The sequence below is a fragment of the Anas platyrhynchos genome, chromosome 5, assembly GCF_047663525.1.
Source record: "Anas platyrhynchos isolate ZD024472 breed Pekin duck chromosome 5, IASCAAS_PekinDuck_T2T, whole genome shotgun sequence".
Classification (NCBI taxonomy): Eukaryota; Metazoa; Chordata; class Aves; order Anseriformes; family Anatidae; genus Anas; species Anas platyrhynchos.
The window spans coordinates 33,340,588-33,359,978 of NC_092591.1; the positions used below are offsets into that span (position 1 = coordinate 33,340,588).

At 38.8% G+C, this 19,391-nt stretch overlaps 1 protein-coding gene across 2 annotated transcripts; it reads left to right on the top strand.

The window, feature by feature from the left end:
• Positions 1 to 7: 7 nt before the first annotated feature.
• CHP1 (calcineurin like EF-hand protein 1) lies at positions 8 to 17,575 on the top strand. Of its 2 annotated transcripts, XM_072038744.1 has the most exons (8): positions 10 to 149; positions 3,408 to 3,545; positions 4,784 to 4,856; positions 11,108 to 11,188; positions 12,459 to 12,586; positions 13,355 to 13,416; positions 14,456 to 14,578; positions 16,024 to 17,575. In XM_072038744.1, the coding sequence occupies exons 2-8, from the start codon at positions 3,485 to 3,487 to the stop codon at positions 16,075 to 16,077; spliced, it is 582 nt and encodes a 193-aa protein (XP_071894845.1). In that variant the 5' UTR covers positions 10 to 149; positions 3,408 to 3,484; the 3' UTR covers positions 16,078 to 17,575. The 2 variants fall into 2 exon arrangements, with proteins under 2 accessions (XP_027313919.1, XP_071894845.1); XM_027458118.3 differs by lacking the exon at positions 3,408 to 3,545 and having other exon boundaries at positions 8 to 149.
• The last annotated feature ends 1,816 nt before the right edge of the window (positions 17,576 to 19,391 follow it).

Below are 19,391 nucleotides of genomic sequence, written 5' to 3' on the forward strand. Positions count from 1 at the left end.
GGGTGGCGGCACCGGCACCGCTGTGGGTTTTCGGCTGTAGGACGCCTTGTGGGTGCGGAGTGCTGGTGAGGTCTCTGCGGAGATGGGTTCCCGGGCGTCTACGCTGCTGCGGGATGAGGAGATCGAGGAGATCAAGAAGGAGACGGGCTGTGAGTGCGGGCGGGCCGGGGGCTCCTCAGGGCGGGGAGGGAAGGAGCCGGCGCCGCGCTCCCAACCGGGCACCGGCGGCTGTGGGGGTGCGAGGCGCCTCCCGTAGGCCTGTGTGCAGTGGGGGGGTGCCGCCTGCCCGAAATCCCGGCTCGGCGGGTGCCCCTCGGTCGCAGCCGTCCCCGGGAGCTGTCACCGGCCGGCCCCGGGCTGCCGCAGGAGCCATTGCCGCGATTTGAGGTGGGCTCTGGGGCTGGAGTTTGTCTCCAGCAGCTGCTGGAGCCCCCCAGAGTGCTCTCGTTGTAATTTTTTTAAAAAAGTTGCCTTAAGTGTATTCAGAGTGAATACCCTCGTTGGCACTGGGAGCATAAAGGAGGTAGCGACACTTGTGTAAGTTTGGCATGTTTAACAGATGAAAAAGGAAATTCTTGTTTTAGTCAGAAGCTGAGAGTATTATTCTAGTTGGACCAGAACATATCACCCTTCTGCTGTATGGTACTTGAACAAGTTGCTCTCCATAAAGTACTTCAGAAGAGGTAGAATTCAGTTTTGCTGCTGTCTATTCCAGTCAGATGGATTAAGCTGAGAATTCTGGCAAACAAATTCTATAAACACAGGGTACCTTTTAAACTAATCAGACAGGAAGGTCATGACATCATGGTATCACTTTGCTGCTTGTTTTTTCTTCTCTTTCTTCAGGTAACAATGTCTTTTAGGTCATGTGTTTGTCCTCATGCTTACCCATCTCTTCATGCTACATAAATAATTTCATTTGCTTTCTTTTCAACAAAAGCGTCATGTATTTGTTTTAGGTGATAGCATTTTGTGTGTCAGGTAAACAAGTGAGTACTGAAAAGGAATGCAAGAAAATTAAGACTGTATTGGCCAGTGTAATGGACAGCTGAGTGAGTTAACATACTTTCCGTCATGATCGTTTTTCCATTTGTCAAGGGAACATTCTACAGGAGGGTCATGATAAACAAGTTAGAATATAGAAGTCTGCTTATTCAGCAAGAACTTAATGTTTTTTTCTTCTTAAACAAGAAAATTATAGGGTAAAGGTAGCCTGGCTATTAATCACACTTTAAAAAACAAACACCAAAGCTGGAATGCTCTTTCAGAAGGCTGTACTTCTTTCTTCCCTTGTTTTATTATTGATGCAGTTTGATCCCTAGAATTTTGCTTATATGATGGCTAAATAAATACTATTAAGATAGCTGTATAGACATGACATTCTAAGCAATAAAGCCACCCAGCTCTAAATGCTTTGATTATATCTTTAATTTGGGAGGGTTAAGATTGTGATCAGTATGTTTAAGCCTTGTGGCCTGATTTTTGCTTCATTTCCCTGTGTTCTTACTATTCAGTTCTATTAGTTGTTAAATACAATTTTGTTAATCAAGTATTGCTGATCTCTGACTCATGCTCATAAGTCATCATAGGGTGTCTCTTTGGCTTGATCAAATCTTTTTTCCTATGTCTATAAACAGTCCAGGAATGTGATTCTCCTCTGCCTTCTGTACTTTTATAGGTAGATGGAAAATTCCACCAAGCTTTAGCACTTAAACACTTCACGTAAGTGCAAATATTTAAGTAAGGTACAAGATGGGAGAAAAACAGGACTGTAGGTTATCTGGAATGAAGTTCACAGCAGGAATGTAGTTTAATTGAATAGAGTATCCTATAACTTGTTAGAAACCTAATGCTGATGATACTTCACCTATTAAGAGTTTGAGAAACAGTCTTTGTAGAAGTGACCTGATTTGGCAGTAATACATGTCCATCTTGAATTGATGCTCTGGTGAGCACTACTAAGGATTTTTTCTGTCTTGGTTTCTTTATTATGGAAAAATGTCTTTTCCAGTTTTTCTGGGGTAAGTACAACAGAGTGAATATTACATTTAACCTATTGGAATGAATTTTGCTATCCTCATGCTTCATTTTTATATAGCACAAAACTGAATAGCTGATGATACTAATGAGTGATAAACTATATGTTAATATTCTTTAGCTGAAGAGACTAAAAAAATCTGAGAGAGCTCTGAGAAGCATAATGTGTTACAAGCCATACAGTGATGTCTAAAAATCTCTTGAATAAACTTATAAATCTGGAGTCAAATTCTATGCTACTTGTTTTTTATTGTGATTAAGAACACTTCTTAGCATAATAAATTTAGAAATATCTACAAAGGCAATGCTTCCGAGAACTGAGGAATAATGTGTCCATGAAAACCTCTACTTAGTGGCAGGTAATCTTCAGTAGGCTCTCAGTTATAAGAGTTAAGTCTGAAGTTGACGGTCTGAAACCTTACATGTGTTGTGGAACTTTTGTTTTGCATATAAGTATTTTGAAATTTGAGTTTGAAAAAAAAAAAACAAACTCAAGTACTCCTAATTATTTTTTCATTTCAGTATGACTATAAAAAACAAATGAAAGGACCAAGATGTATGTTACTTGTCAGCACTCTTGAAAGCTTTTTTGGAAAGCCATTGGAATGTAACAGTATTCAAACTCTAATTCATAGCCTTTGTTCCTATGCTTTGAAACTGTTCACGTAACATTTAATAATAAACTAATGCTCAATGACAGCATAGAAGAAAAAATATTTCAGTGGCCAAAGGTGATGGATTTTCTGATGGTTATTTATATATTTAGGAAATATGTAAGTAATACATGTATCAGAAAGTACAAGCAGTCTCCCTGTTAAAGATGCTTTAAAAAACAAACCCTGAATCTGGAATGCTCTTCCAGAAGGTTTGACCCTTTTTCTCCTGTTATTTTATACTCTATGGTGTATTTAGGAAAAATATAAAGATATATCTTGTGCTACTGTTTTGGACAAAACTTTCAGAGTATCTAATTAGAAACACCTTGCTAATGATTTTGGCAGAAGTAAAATAACATACAGCTACTAACATAGGGGGCTTGACTTAAATGTTTAGAAGGGCCTTAATAACAGCAGAATAGATAAAATCCTGTTTCAAGTAGCTTTAAGCCTTAGCTTTTGATTTTAAGAAGCAGTCATAAATTGTAAATCTTGTTCTGGTTTTCTTTTGGTCAGCAGAGTGTCAGGAATCTTTATTTTGCATGAGAAAGCTTTGAAAAGTGTCCAGTGCTGCAACTTATGTGAAGGATAGGAGTCAAAAGGAAATTTTGAAAATACAGTGGTTGATCTGAATCATCTTCCTTTGTCGTATTGCTGTGATTTGCTGTTTGTCTAGTATGACGTTAACAAAAACACTGCTTCTCCTGTCAATAGCTGCAAATTCATCCCATTCTAACTATTACGGAGGTGTTCAAAAAATGGAGTTGCATACACTGGCTTGAAACTGGTAGATGAATGGAAATCTCATCACTCTTTCCAGGAGCTGTGGAAGTGCAAGGCTTCTTACCAGAGGTGTAACCCCAGGCTACTATTGTTTCATAATCCATTGTTGTGTTTGCATGTAGTATCTAAAATAATAAATTAGAAACACAGAAATTAGAAGTCTTTAAAATAGTAGTGTCTGCTTTCTATGTGTGTGTTGCTTAACTTGAAATTGAGCAAGCTGTCTGATCTGATTGTAGAGAAGTTGCCTTATGTGGAACTGAGCAAATTGCCCAACCCAGTGCAAAGAATGTAGGTTGCTGAGTAGATATGGGAAAAAAAGTTACTGGCAGGTCATCCTAAAGGAAGAAACAGTTGGAAGGAATGTTTGAACCTAAACAAATAGGCTAGAGAAAGAACAAACCTGATTGAAACAACAACAAAATTGCCTCAGTAGTTACAGGTCAGAAAACTGCTGTGCAACCTGTTCCCAAATAAGTTTTATACATGGGCTGGTGAAGGCTTTTAAAACAATTGAATCCAAACATTACACGAAGTACTGGTTCAACATTGTGTGAAATCACACCTTTACTGAGTAAACATTACAGTTCAATGCAGTCTTACTCCATCTATTTATTAACTTTTGAAGGGACTCTGAATAGCCAGCATCTTCTGTTAGACAATTTTCTGATGTTACAGGAACTGATGCTCTAGACAGATTCCCCTGTTTCCACCATGGACTAATCTAAAGATCTAGATGTCTGGTATATTTTAATCATGATAATATCAACACCACTATGCTAAATCTAACAAGTGGCTTTGGCATCTTTATTACAAATTGGAGATTTAGCCTGCAATAACTTTCTGCTTGCTTTGTCCAACTTCCTCCTGAACTTGTTTAAAAATAGACTTTTCAACTTTTAATTCATTGTCCCAGAAGCCTGCAAATTCATTTTGTGAAACCTAAAATGAAATTGTGTCTAGATTCAGGCAGTTCTCTAAAGGACAAATGGTGACCAGGTATAAAGTTTGACCATTTGCCAAATGCAGAGAAACAGTACATTCTCCATTTAAGGACAGAAAACAGACAACAGGAGTAGAGATGAACAAAAGAGAAGGAAAGATGCTACAGGAAAGGTTTTAGTTTTCTGAATGAAGTAGAAGAGATTGGTAGAGGTGTTAAGACTATTTCTAGCCACAAAGGAATGTAAGGAAATACAGTAGAACTGTAATTCAAATCTTCTGGTAACAGTAATTCAGTGTAATGAGTTCTATGCCTACAAGGAAACACTGACGTGCTAATCTGTTTGTTCTTTTTCGTCCTTCAGTCTCCCACAGTCAAATCACTCGCTTGTATAGTCGCTTCACTAGCCTGGACAAAGGAGAAAATGGCACTCTGAGGTAGGTACCATCACTAACTTGGCTCTCCTTGTGTTGACACATCTGTAATGGTGGCTTGCTGTTGCAGGATGCCTGCGTGTTTTCCTCATATGGTGAATCAGTGAGGCTGTTATAACAGGTTCCTTCATACCTACTGTCTATGTGGAATTTCAAGTTTGCTCTTTTATGAGAGGTCAGGAGAAATCTGATGGTTGAACTGAGTAAGGGTGCTCTAAATACCGTGTCTTTACTGTAGAGCTGAAGGCTTGTAGTAGTTAATACCAGGAAGGCCAGAGTTGATTTCAGGGTTTCTCAACAAACGTTCAGAAATGTTGAACCATGGAACTTGCTCTTATCTAACATGGGCAACTGCCTTTGTTTCACATTCACCATATAATCACATCTGCCAGAACCAGAGCACAAGGAAGCTTGAGACAATATAGGACAGAGTGGAAAGCGGAAAGGGACCTTGTAACATAGCATATGGGGTCTGGCTGAGATCAAGTTAATTTTCTTCATAGCAATTCCATCCTGGCCCAGTGAATACAGATTCAGGGATCACCCAGGGTTTTGTATGATACGATCTTGCAAAATGTGACTGTAGGATGCACTACAAACATAAAGCTAGACCTACCTATAAACTTGGCTAGGCAGAATGCTAGAATCACTGTTGAAAAGGTGAAAGTGCAAAGTTGTAAGATATACCCTTTGGCAGTACCACTAGCTGCCTGCAGTTTCCTTCTGACTCATATGCAGTTCCTTCTGGTGCCACAAATTGTTGACTTCTCAGTTAACATTTAAGTAACTGGTTGTGCAGTTGTTATAGTGTAAACAAAACTAAGTGATTATTTTTGGTTAAAAAAGCTTTCCATCCTTTTTTGGCTTGTTCAGATATTCTTCAGTCTGACTCCAGTGATTTGAACTGTGGTTGCACTGCGAATATGTGGACTGCCATAGCTGAAGGGATGAAAATGGAGTGTGGGCGTGGAAGCAATTGGCTTGGGATGGGATGGGCAGGAACTTCTTAAGCCTGCTCTGCCACTGAAGCCAATGCATCATACATTGTAGCATTGGCTATTGTGACATACAGACCAGCTGACTGTAGATAACAAGACTACAACTACTCTCAGAACTAAAGAGAACACTGACAGCCTCTTCAGACTCTGTATGTGGGTTTAGCTTTTACTGATTATCAAAGATGATGGCTGCTAGACTAGTCTAGCACAATTTGAAACTGAATGTAGGCACACGCTCTTTCTCAACTCCTCCCTCCAACTTTAGATTCACCTACTGCAGACAAAAACTGTATAAATTTCAAATGTTGTACTTAATTTATGTGAGATGGATAATTCATCAAATATTTTATGAGTATCAGTTGCACAATGGTTGGCTTCGGTGTTAGGTATCAGGAGGAGTTTAACTTTCATTGTTGATAATCATGTGATTCTGGGGAAAGGAAGTTCTTTTGGAAAATCCCAGCAAGCATGCAAACTGTGATCTATTAACTTGCAGTCTGGGCCTCTAAGCATAGCCAGCATCCAGCCACGGCTGGCTTAGAGTGGCATTTGAATTTTGTGACCTGTCCTAGTATCCACAATATGTGAAAACAGTCATCAAGTTTAAGTAATGAAAAAGTACTTCCTGAAAAAACAATGGTGAGGTATGGGGGGGAAGAGATTGAGAATTACAGATCGGAAGCTTAGAAATTATGGTTGGTTCGGAAATACTTATCAAAGAACTTCTTACTTTCACATAAGCAAGATGAAGTTATGTGCTTACTGCCATCAAACAATTTGGAAGCAGTATCTTCTGATTGTTCCCTGTAAGCAAGAATGATTTTCTGTAAGGCTCTTACACCTTTGCCTTGTAAATCAGACATAGCTAAAATCACTTTTTCTGATCATGGTCAGGTGTTATGCAGTTTTTTGTGGCATGAAACATCCATAAATATGGGCCGTGCTTCTGAAGAAGGGGAAGAACTGTGTTGTCCTTACCCGTGTATCAAAAATGGGCAAAGTAAAGAGCATCGTGAGCAGGTTTGGTAAATGATTATTGCTCATGGTAGTTAGAGAAGGTAGGTAGTTCATTCTGGGACTATAATCCAAAGCTGAGATCTTTCCTAGCCAGATGATTCCATCCATTGTATTGATGTGCAGTTCCAAGTTGGTGCCTTTTCAAAGGTATATGGGATAAAAAGGAAGAGTATTGATGGAGACAGCTTCATGTGCCTTTTGGCTCTTTCCCCTCTTCATCCTCCAATTCCAACTTTGGCTACTGATTAAGTGCTATCAGTTCTTTAAAAGTGTAAAGAAAATTATATTTTTCTTTCACTTTTCCTAAACAAAATGGCTAAACTCTGGCTTGTACTGTATGAATGAAAGCAGGTTGTAAAAGCAAGGACAAAACTTCCTTTGATTTCAATACTGTGGCAGAGTTGCCAAAACAAAGGGTTGATGCCTTGGAATATCTGTAGCTACATACAATTGTGAAATCTGATCCATATCAGTTCTGCCTACATCCTGACTGTAGGCTGGGAGGAAACCAGCGTGCGCACCTCTCCTTTTCATGTTGATCTCAAAGATGAGGGTACTGGAGTATGTGAACAGGATAAGCATAAGCTTGATTCAGTGAGTTTTAGGGCTGTTTTGAGAGCTGGTACTGGTGTGCACCACACATCATGCACCTGCTCCAAAACTATCCCCTACTTATGAGTCAGTATAAGTATCTCTAGGCAGTCCTGTAGTGAACTATAAAACAAGATACTTGTCTTAACTGCTACTCTTGCATGTAACTATTGCATGGAGCCTCCCACTTACAATACTTTTTTCTGCACTGAGGAAATGACATGTTAAGCACTTCAGAGGTTTGGTTTTTTGTTTCTTTTACTGAACAGCAATTAGTTTACCCTGGTGAGTATAGAAGAGGAAGGGAGGCAAATGCTCTGAAAGCTGATACTAGGAGAATAGACACAGTGCTGTTTATGTAAGTCTTGCACTTATAAAAACTGTTCACAAGGCAGTGTATCCTAGAGAACTTCAGAAAGCCTTTGGTCCTGAGAGCAGGGTAACAAGCTATCAAAGCCATCTGTTGATCTTTGTCAGTAAATTGAATCAGTTCAGTCTGGGAAAGTGTTAGGTTTGTTCTTAATAGTTCAAACTGATACTGCATGTATTCACACTAGAATGTGCAGGTTAGCTACCTGAACATGAAATTCTTTACCTTTGCTTAAGAAAATGCAAAAAATTTTCAGCTTTATCCAAAACACACAAAACAAGCATCATATGGGTTTGGGCTGCTGAATGATAGGATACTATACTAATTCACATTCCTGTCCTTGCCTGTGCTTTCCTTTATTTATGCAAGTTTTTTTTCCTGTTGCTTTTCTTTCAATTATCACTTTTACTTTTGGTATACTTTGGAATAATTGCTTTATAAACATTAGTCACAGTTAAACTTTTAAACTCCTATAGACCATGTGTGAGGATGAAGTTAGATGAGGTGGCTGACACAACTATGAGAGGAGAATGACCACTCTTTATTACTTCTCCAGGCTCCTAACACATCTTTTCAGCTGTGGTGCTGTTAGTAAATTGAAGCAATTCAAAAATTAGTCTAATTCAACAGGAAAATAGCTGGGAGGATGGAGAGCTGTCTTTTGGGTTAGTGAGGTGCTTGGACCACAAGAAAGTCTGATGAATGATAAAGCTAATGTTAGCTAGGGAAAGGAGTAGTGAAATATCTTTTTAATAGTAACCTGTTAAATATGACCCTCTTGCCACCCTACTCTTTGAATTATTTCCCTCTTTTGAATTATTTTTTACTGCTTATACCCTGTGGACACTTTTCCTTTCTTCCACAACTTTCGTTATGCGTATGGCTTGTTTTCTTTTACTTGCCCTGGGCTCAAGATAGCCCCATGCTCATCCCTGTTAGGTAATGGTGCTTGTGACTTACTATTTAGAAGTAGAAGGGCAGCCAGATACAGAGGGTTCAGTAGGTCCCTTGCAGCCTTTAGGATAAGACAGCCACCTCTAGCATAGGGATCTGTGATATGCCTTGAAGGGTATACTCATGCTTAGAAATACTTATCTTAAAATCCACAGATTCCTTGCTGCAAAGTATGAGTGTGAATGCTGTGGCGCATATAAAAACCATTTGGTCTGCATAATGATAACATGCAGTTAAAGGCTACTTTGTGTTATGTTTAAGTAAGGATTTAGTAAAATCTGGGCCCTAGAAATACCACGTCAGAAGAGCCTTGTTGCTATGGCACATAAACAGAAATACAGGGCATCAGATTTCCTATGAGCTCCAGCCTCAGCCAGGTGAAGTTTTGTCCCAAATGCCTGCAGGAAGCCTGAGTTTATAAATGCATCATGCATTCATTTACTTTTATGGCTATTTGAGCTATTTCAATTATAACACTCACTCAGTAATGTGCTCTTAACAAGCAAAAATGGTCTACTGCAATCCTGATAATGACAGGACAAATAGATTTGAAACCTGGAGAGTTATTTGTGGTTAATTGTTAATCTGCTATAAAGCAGAACTGGAGGCTGAAATGCTGAGTGTAAATTGAGGCTTAATACTCAGAAATAGTGATATGCAAGTAGAAGTATGCTTTGAAGTGTTAGGATTTTGTGCTGAATGGAATCTGAGAGCAGTTGCTGCTTCTAGCTTGTAAATATTAGCATTGAAGTTATGAACTAACAATAATATTTTAGCAACATAGGTTTTCCACATCGGTGCATCTGCTGCTGAAGTCACTAATGCATACTGTGCCCTTCAGCTGTAGCTGAAAATGCGGCAGTCCTGAAGGGTATTGTAACAAGTTAATCATGTTATGCAGATGGTAATTTTGCCTATTAAAAATAATTCAGACCTGATCAGAGTAGATGTTCTCTGGACTAGATTAAAAAATACGATCAGGTCACTTCAGTAGAAAGTCAAACAGTTTTGACTCTGTTGGATCAGATGTACTACAATTGAGATTAACAGTGCTGTGGTGTAACTAGGTTCAAGAAGTGCTTCAGAATCCATTTACGGTTAGAACATCTTGCTCTGTCTTAGGCTAAACTAGTAATAAGAGAGGCCAGCAGGTTCCTTTTTCCTGCTTTCTTTAAGATCACAGTATTATAAAATGGTATTGTGCTTAAGTAAACAAGAACAAGCAGATTTTTTTTCTCTTCCAGATTCTTTAGCGCAAGCTTGTTGCTGATTCATTTAGTGAGCGTAGTTCTTAAAAGTAGCAAGCTCTCCATGACCACATTTGAGACGAAAACTTCAGAAACAACAGGATTGCATTTCTATTGAAGAGAATAGCCAGTATTTCTTGAGATCAGGCAGGAAGTGCCAAGTTTTGCATCCAGACAAAACAGGTTGTGGGAGGCCGGGTTGTTTTTTCTTGTGTGTTTTTTTTTTTTTTTTCCACAGCCTTACCATGTTGCTGTTACCTTTGTACTCTAAAGCCTAGATGATTATGAAGTATGCCTTGTGCTAGCTGATAAATTGCTATGACGTGCAAAAAACAAACCCTGTTTCCTGAAATACTCACTAAGACATGAGCCTACCTTGGAAACACCAAGATTATCTCACTTTCCTGTTAGTGAGATTCTGTTAGGTTGAAAGAAAAAGAATTAGAGCAACTCTAATAATAAAATGAACCTGTGCTCATGTCTAAAATGTGTTTACATCAGTACAGCTTCTGTCTTCCAGATCAGAAGTTGTAACAATACAAGCATTGCTATGCTTATACTAGCTGTGTACATATAATCATAAGTAGAAAAGAGAGTGACTGGTGAGAGAGAGCAGTGAGTCTTTGCAATGACCTGGTGACGTTGCATCTAGTATACAGGCCCCTGTCAAAGACTAAATTTAAATTTTTAAAATAGGAGTGTTTCTTGGAGGAAGTTAAAATCTGGCATTTGGCATTCATAATGTAGGAAGTTCTTACATGAAATTAAAACAAGTGGATTGCTGGCAAGTATACTTGGAGAAGCATAGCATGGTATTATCCTAGAATCTGGAATGGGCTAGTCTGGGAAAATCATTCTAACTCAGAGGATGTGGCTCCTAAATATGTATGAAAGAGCTTGCTTTCATTTCAAAGCCATTTCAGAAGCTTTCCTTTCCTTAAATTGAAAACTAGCATCACTTCAGGAAGTTTTCTAGCACAAAGAATTTAGATGCTAACGTTTTTTGTTTTTAAGCATTTTTTTCCTTTGACTTGAAGACTTTATTATATAGATTTGTTGTATTCTTGCTTTACTTAGTCGTGAAGACTTCCAGCGGATTCCAGAGCTTGCTATCAATCCATTGGGAGACCGAATTATCAATGCCTTCTTTCCAGAAGGGTGAGTTCTGACTGGATTTGTGAACAGTCTCAAAACTTGTACTTTGTCAGAAGCTCTATTAGAAGTGAAATGCTGACAACTAAAACACAGAATTTGAATTTAGTAATAATAGAATACCTCAAATTTGTCTTGTTGTGTGTTGGCACATTGTTTCCTGTGTTTTCATTCTTCAGTAATAGACTTCCCTACCTCATGAGTTTTGCATGCTTTATTCATTGACAAGATCTGGCTGTGTCACTGTTTTCCACTCTTCTTGCTATGCCTCTAAACACTTCTAAAGAAAGTCAAGGGTGTGTATGGACTTTGGTTCTTACAGCAAACTTGTAGCAATGCTCTTTTATATGAAGCTGCATTGCAATTAATTATATTCTTTACCTTTTGCCTTCTAAGTGTGCCTTTGTTAACAGATCAACTTTTTTTAGTTTGGATCACGTTTAAGATGTAGCTTACAATGCTTCTAACATAATTCCAAAGAGACAATCAAATTTCCAGTACTGTCTCCCTTCACTGTACGTCTCTAGGTAGTTCTGTGGAATCTGCTTCTGTTTTTGAACACCTCATTACTGATTTGATGAGGAATGTTTTCTCATCTATTCTTAAAGTCAATACCATACAGGTTCCTGAATGGAAAGTAGGAGACCTGGGAAGTACGCACGTAGCTGCTTCCCACACTTTCTGTAGAGAAAAGTGAGCAACTTGTCAGGGAGCAGCATGAGGTGGCTGCCCCACGGGCAGGAGCCCTAGATGACAGCTTGTAGGGGCAACATAGTCATCAACAGAGGGCACAGCACATGAAAACAAAAAGCAGAGCAGCAGCAGGTCTAGGGACAGTTGTCACATCAGTGCACTAGTTGCCAGAACACTTTGACAGTGGTGAAGCAAGTCTTGGGTTAGTCCAGGAAATTGCTCTGTAGGCCAGGTTCCAGATCAGCAAGACAGGTTGCTGCTCTCAGGCATAGTTGCAGGATAGCTCAGGCAGGGGCAAAAAGTTTGAAGGCTTGAGCTTAAATACAACGTGCAGTCAAGGAAACATGTAGCTCCCAAAAAGATGTCTTGCTGCTTTTTTCCCCATGCATCATTCTTCACAGCAATATGGTCCCAGGTTACAACTGCATTCTGTCAGAGCTGGTTTTGAGCACAGGCTGCCAAACCCTGGGGAAGTGCAAGTTAGTTTGCATTGTGTGGGCACTTCAAAACTTCATACTGTTCTATACTGAAATTAAAAAAGTGTAAGCTGTGTTGAAGCTGACCTGCTAAAATGCTTGTGCAGAGAGGACCAAGTCAACTTCCGTGGATTCATGAGGACACTAGCCCACTTCCGACCCATAGAAGATAATGAAAAGAGCAAAGACCAGAATGGACCAGAACCACTGAACAGCCGAAGTAACAAGCTCCACTGTGAGTAATGTGAGCCTTCTTATAAAAGCAATTCGTTCTTTCCTTTTTCTAGGAAAAGAGTAAAGGGTTTGGGATCTTTTGTGTGGTCTCTTCTTGTGGAATGATATTAAAAAAAAAAAAAACACATATTGTTTTTAAATCCACTTGCAAGCTTGTTCAGAATATCAGTCAACCTATACTTGAATTGGAATCTGATGAAATCAGTTAAATTTTGAGTTATAGGTGTCTTTCCCTAATGTCTCATAACAAAATGTTTTGAAAAAAAATGCAGTTATTTTGTATTGAGCCACATCCCATACATGAATGGTCTTTTCTGTTTTTCTCCAGTCTTCTGTATAATACAGCACTCACTGAACAACCTTGGCAACAGTCCTCAGAGCACTTAAAATTTGTCATAAATCTCAGCCAGAACATAGTCAAAGGTAATGAACAAAAATGTAAAAATGGTTGGCTCTGAAGTTAAAGGACTGAATATATCTTTGTGGCAATTATACCTCTGTGGCTCAGGGCTTTGAGGAAATAACTCTAAGTACAGTGCTTTTGAAACTTCTCATACTGAGTACTTAAATAATGTTTTTCTCTTCTTGGCAATAATGTTATTTCCTGTATGTAGGAATAACTTTTTGTGGAACTGAACATCAGTTGTACAGTGAGTGAAAATTTGGTTAATTCTCTTTTATAGTAGTTATTCATAAATTTTGTTTTCCTAGACAAAAGGAAGGAAAACAGTGGCACTTGAATTCAACTGTTCCTCTTTTTTTCCTGTAGTTGCTTTTCGGTTATATGACCTGGATAAAGATGACAAGATTTCTAGGGATGAGCTTCTTCAGGTAAATAACATGGGGCTGCTTTGGATGATTCCATCATGACCTTCCTTCTTTATCAGTTCTTCATTCTGAAGAGTATAAAAGGTGTTTCAACAGTCTTAAATTCTTGTAGGAATTTGGTGGCTCTTTGTTATCTCTGGTTTAAGGTTTTAGATATGGTAAGAGACCATAACCTCGTTTGGTAGTCCAGATTGTTTTGTTAGACTGGGGTGCAAGATTCACATCTTAAAGTGTTAAGCTAAACAAGGTCTAATTTTAAAGGATTCCTGAAAGGTCTTACTGGGAAAAAATGGTTAAATATCCAACAGATACACCAAGCCTCCAGAGAGCTACCTTCTGCAACTTCTGAAGGTGCTCCTAACAAGACCTCATAGGGACATTGAGGTGAATGAGGTCATTTTTCTAGTCTTCTGTGTATTCTCTAAGTAGAATAAAACTTCTTGAAACTGCAGCAGAGGTAATCAAAGTTCATCAGTGGCTGCATGTTTAAACTAGGCTTGAGCTAGGAGTAATTACATACTACTAATCTTGAAGTAGACACGGCAATTTGTGGTTCCTGATGTAGGACAAGGATTTGCTTTTAACTGCAACTGCCCGCTTCAATCTGCACAGAAAATGCTTTACTAAATGTAGAAAGTAATGGCTGTTAATCACCTGACTGTATACTTATAAAAATTCCTGTAGGAAGTATTCCAAACAGCAAATAGTCAAATCTAGAGTGGGTATGTTTTATATGGAAAAATAGACAAAAGCATTGGAATAAAGCATTAATTCCTGGTTCCATAAACTTTCTAATACTCCTGCGTCTTTGTGCTGCCTAGTGAAAAAGGTGGCTACAGAAGGAAGATGTTCACTGGAAACATTGATGTATCAGGAGAAAATTCTGTCAAGAAATGATTTCTGTGCTAATCTTCCTCTGTTCTTGCAAGAAGTTATCTGGACAGTATGCATGAGAAAAACAGCATTAATTTTTGTTCCTATATCAACAGCGTCTTTTTTTTTTTTTTTTTTTAAATCATCTGGGGCCTTCTGTACATTACAGGTGTTACGGATGATGGTTGGTGTAAACATTTCAGACGAACAGCTTGGCAGCATTGCTGACAGAACAATCCAGGAAGCTGATCAAGATGGTGATAGTGCCATCTCCTTTGCGGAGTTTGTAAAGGTTGGTAAACTACATTTTTAACAAGGGTAAATGAAACAGCTCAGTAATGGGCAAGTCATTCAGGCTTAAATGCAGACAGAACTAGGAAGCTTTTTGAGTATTCTTTCTGCCTACATTTGGCTTATTAGAACAGGTCATTTATTGTCAAGGTGTTAATAATTAGACCATACATTTCTCCATACTTTAGTGTAAGCTACAGCACTGAATAAATATACTGGAGAATTTTCACACCATGCTAAGAAGACTTCAGATGCTAGATTCTAAAAGGTATTTTCTACTAGAGTAGGGTGTTCAATGAAGGGTGATGGGGAACTTTAGAGTTACAGGCGGGTAATTGTCATGTACTTCCAAAGCCTGCTGCTGGTGAGGTGATGAAATAAGACTTTCAATGCAGCAGTCTATCTAACTTTTCTTTTGCAAGCGCTTCTTTCTACTCAAATAGCCTGAGAAGCAGCAACTGAGTATTCTGCTGCTGTAACTTCTGCTGATCCATTTTCACTTGTAGATTTTTAACCATTAGTGTATGTCACTAATGTGAATTAGAGCCACTAAGTTCCAGGCTCTAGTCCTGTGAATTGCATCTTCTGATAGTAGTCAGAAATATGTAGTAGTAAGGAACCATTATAGAGTCAGTGGAGAAAGCTGTCCTATAGAGGAGCAATTTCAGCTGCCTGTTGGGATGACATTGATGAGAAGAACCATACTCACCTTGGAAGTGGACAGATGAGATGTGGTAATAAACAAGTTATGTGTGAAATTCTTATTAGGCATAAGGAAAACTTTTTTTTTGCTGGGGGATGCTCACAGGTGTTGAAAACAGAGCCTCCTTCCTTGGAGAGATTTAAAACTCAACTGGACAAGGCCTTGAGCAGTGATGTAGCTGGCCCTGCTTTAAGCAGTGGTTGAAGGAGTTGAACTAAAAGACCTCTAGAGGTCTTTTCAAACTTGAATTACTCTGAGCTCAGAACACTGAAGTCTTCCAAAAATTGTCTGAAGCAGATGATGTCATCTTACCTCAATGTTGATGGCAATTCATTGCATGAAGTTGCCGCCCCGATTTTAAAATGATCTCTATTAGTGATGCTGTGATCTTTATTTTAGCTCTTCATTGACTGCTTGTGCCCTTTTTCTCTAGTCCATTCTTCCTTCTCACCATGCATTCTCACACTATCTAAATGGAATAGTCCAACCCTTTCTGGGCTATTGGCAAAGTGTATCAGTTGCATATTGGTTGACAGCTTTCTTCGTGCTGTAATGGCTAAAGTTTCTTTCATCAGGAGGACCTTAGTCCTCAGAGCAAAAAATAGCACTCTAGGAGAAAATGTCATGCCAAATCGAAGATACCCCGTGTTTCTGCCAATTTCCTTTATACTGTAGTAAGAAACATGTAGGAGAGAAATATTATGGAAATTAACTGAAATAGCTGTTTCTGGATTTCATTGCAGGTTTTGGAGAAGGTGGATGTAGAGCAGAAAATGAGTATTCGTTTTCTTCACTGATGGATGGAGAACTTTTTCTTCTCTACCCTTCCTATATAATGACTAGAACTTCATTTTTTCCTTACCACCTTTCCCCAGAGCATTGCTACTGGTGCATATAAAGTACATCATCTCCAACCCTTCACTGATTTGTTCTACCAATGTGAACAATCTGTGTGCATCAGAAACAAAGGGAAATAGCTGCTGTGGAACTTGGAAAGGAAGGAAAAAAAATATTTTCCTTCTATTTTTAATTGCTACTTTCTCCTGTGTCTCCTGCATTACCATGAGTAAAAATGTTTCTCCTTCCTATGTACTGCTGTTTAATTTACAAACTGATTCTTCTGAGCCCTGAATCTGAGAATTGGAAAAGGGGAAAATACCACAGAAATGCCTTTTGAAACACTTTTTTGGAGACAAGTGTCTACTCAGATACTAGGTGCAGTGATAATTATTCACCTTTGCTTCCAGTAGCAATACCACATTAAAGCCACCTTTTATTTTTAATTCCCCAGTTGGCTTTTTACATGCAGATTTGTTTCTTCCCTGCTTCCAAATCTGCCTTTTGCATGAGGACTTGAGTTCCTCCTATGGCTTCATTGTAAAACTAGCACTAATTGCATGATGACAGTCCAGAGGTATGGTGAAGATTTTCTTTTTATTTGTGGGATGAATTCACAGGGACAACAGGAGAATCTGGTGGAGAGACAGGCAATGGTGTCCTTAAAGGAAATAGGAACTCTGCACTAAGTCACTTAAACTGTTCCTGTAGCAAATGCACAAGCTTGTTTCTTATGATTAGCTTCCAGGCTTGACAACTGGTGGACCACAAAGTACCTTTTCCAGGTTGCTTTACTCTAGGTTGCCACTTCCTATCAGGGTGGTTTTGCCTCTGAAGGTATAAACTTGTTTACCAGTTTACATAATGCAAGAAAACTAGCCATGCCAAAATCTGGATGTGTAGTTCTGTCACTGCCCTCTGATAACAGTGTAATGAAACATGACTGACTTTTTTTTTTATTTGTAGTGACCTGGGCATTAATTATTTGCACTTTCCAGTATGGAAGTCGTGGTCTGTTAGATTTGTGTTGGTGGTGGTAGGCATATTTATGAAAGCTCAGGCATAAGAATATCATTTGGGAAGTGCATATTATCCCAAATCTGAGTAATAGGGATATTTCAGAATATATTAATCTAATTTCTATTAAAAGAATATATTATCTCATTTCTGATCAAATCTCTCTGCAAGTATAAGATTAAATGAAAGGATGATTGACACAGTTAATATAACAATCCTGATCAAATAATAAAAGTATTGAAAATTCAACATCAACGTAATCTTCTGTGTTTGGATTGGCAACTCATCTCGTTCAGTTGAACATCTCTGTTCTGGGAGGACCTTCCAGTCAAACAAACAAACAAAAAAAAAACCAACAAAACAAGAGCCTCTTTACTGAAGAATCAGTGTTATAACTGCTTCTTTGTCATGTGTTAACACTTCTATAAATACTTACCAGTCTCAAACTACTCTCAAATGTGTATTTCCTTTGTTCTTGGTTCCTTGAATCATTACTTGTGTTAAATAATAACATGCAAGTCTCTGAAGGATTTTTGATTTGTTTTAAATTAAGGACTTGCGAAGTGAAATGTTGCACTTTGTTTTGCAGAGTGCAGCATAACAAGTCCAGAAAGAAATGTAAATTAAAAACCTCTGTGTGTGAAATGGTTTTGACTGTCATGTAAAATAGGAATGTAACAATGTTAACGGAAAAGTTTTTAATTTTTTTTGTAGGCATTGTGATCTGCTTTAAAGTAAGTGTTGCACTCTTATTTTCTGGCTATATAGCTGTAACCTACAGTTGTGCCTTATTGTCCCAGTGAGACTGGATATTGTATTTATCAATCCATAAATAAAACCTTCCACTGTATAAACAAATGAAAATAAAATCCCTGTATGGTAACTAATTATTGTCTGACTAAAGAGATTAAATAGTACTAGAATAGTGCTAGTTGGCCTTACAGGTCAGTTGTTAAAACTTAGTGTGTTCTCAGAGTATTAACAAAAATCCTTCACTCCACTAGTAGCATGGAAGAAACTAGTGCAAAACAGGACCTGCAGAAGATGACATGCACTTACGATACTACAGTATGGATCCCATAACAACACGAGCTTCATATTTCTCCATAGTTCCAGACAAGGTGTGTGGTTTTGGTTCTGTTTGTCTCCTTAGTGGTGTTCTTACAGAGGACTATACAATGCCAGAAATAGTTTGTAAAGAAGTCTGTCCTCTTAAGTCCCCAGCTTAGAGATCAAGATATGTTTGCTAACATGCTTTTATGTCAACTCAGACTCTAAGCGCATGGGAGCAGAATCTAACTTTGCTGTTAGCTCTACAAATTGTCTGGAAGCCACAGGGACTGAAAAGCTAAAGGAGGGCAAGCTTAAGCTTGTAGAATCCTGTATTTTTTCCCCCAGTTTTCTTCGAAGTCTATAGACTTCAAACATAGTTTCAAAGATAGTTAAGTCTTCAAGATGCTAAGATTTTTATCTTGCTTTGAGAAGCTGCTGACTGAGGAGTGTTGTTAGTAACCTTCCTGAGGAAAAGTCCTGAGGAAAAGACTTGAAAAAGAACGTGCCCTCTACTAGCCAAGGACAAACTACAGAAATGTGATTTGCTGGTTTCAGAGCTCAGGCTGCCTGCAACTGAATATCTTATTTACTGTACTATGGTCTGTGTATTTGACCTGTGAATTAAAATGTGGTAGATAAGGGGGTTTTACAGAATAGGTGTTAGTTGTGATGGATTTTAAGCTAAACATGAAGGAAGCTGTACAGATGTAAGCAGTTCCCTAAAGTCTAATTTCTAGCATAAAAAGAAAGAATTTGATCACCGGTTTGGCTCGTAAAGAAGGGAAGTAAAAATAACGTTAAGTTCCCTGACTTGTAAGGGGAAAAAATAAAGGTCTGTGTTTGATGCTTTGAAGGAACAACTTCAGTTATAACTGCTGTGTAGGTGGGCTATAGATGTAATGCTGCTGTGGATGTGATGTTGAAGTTGGCAGCAGGGTTTTATTTGAGGTGGGGATGGGCACTAAACTGCCACCTCAGGAAGCTGCGTTACGGGGCTGAGGGCGTCAGAAGGTTCCAGCAGCGCGGGCCGTTAGCACCGCATCGCCGCTGCCTGCGGGTGGTCCTCGGCGCTCCTCAGGGGGTAAGCGCAGCTCAAGTGTAGGATTACTGCTGCTCTAACCCAAAATAGATAAATAAAGGCAGCGAGTGCCACAGACACCGCCGCCGTGACGGGAGGCGGGCCCGCGGACGCTCGGGGTGTCCG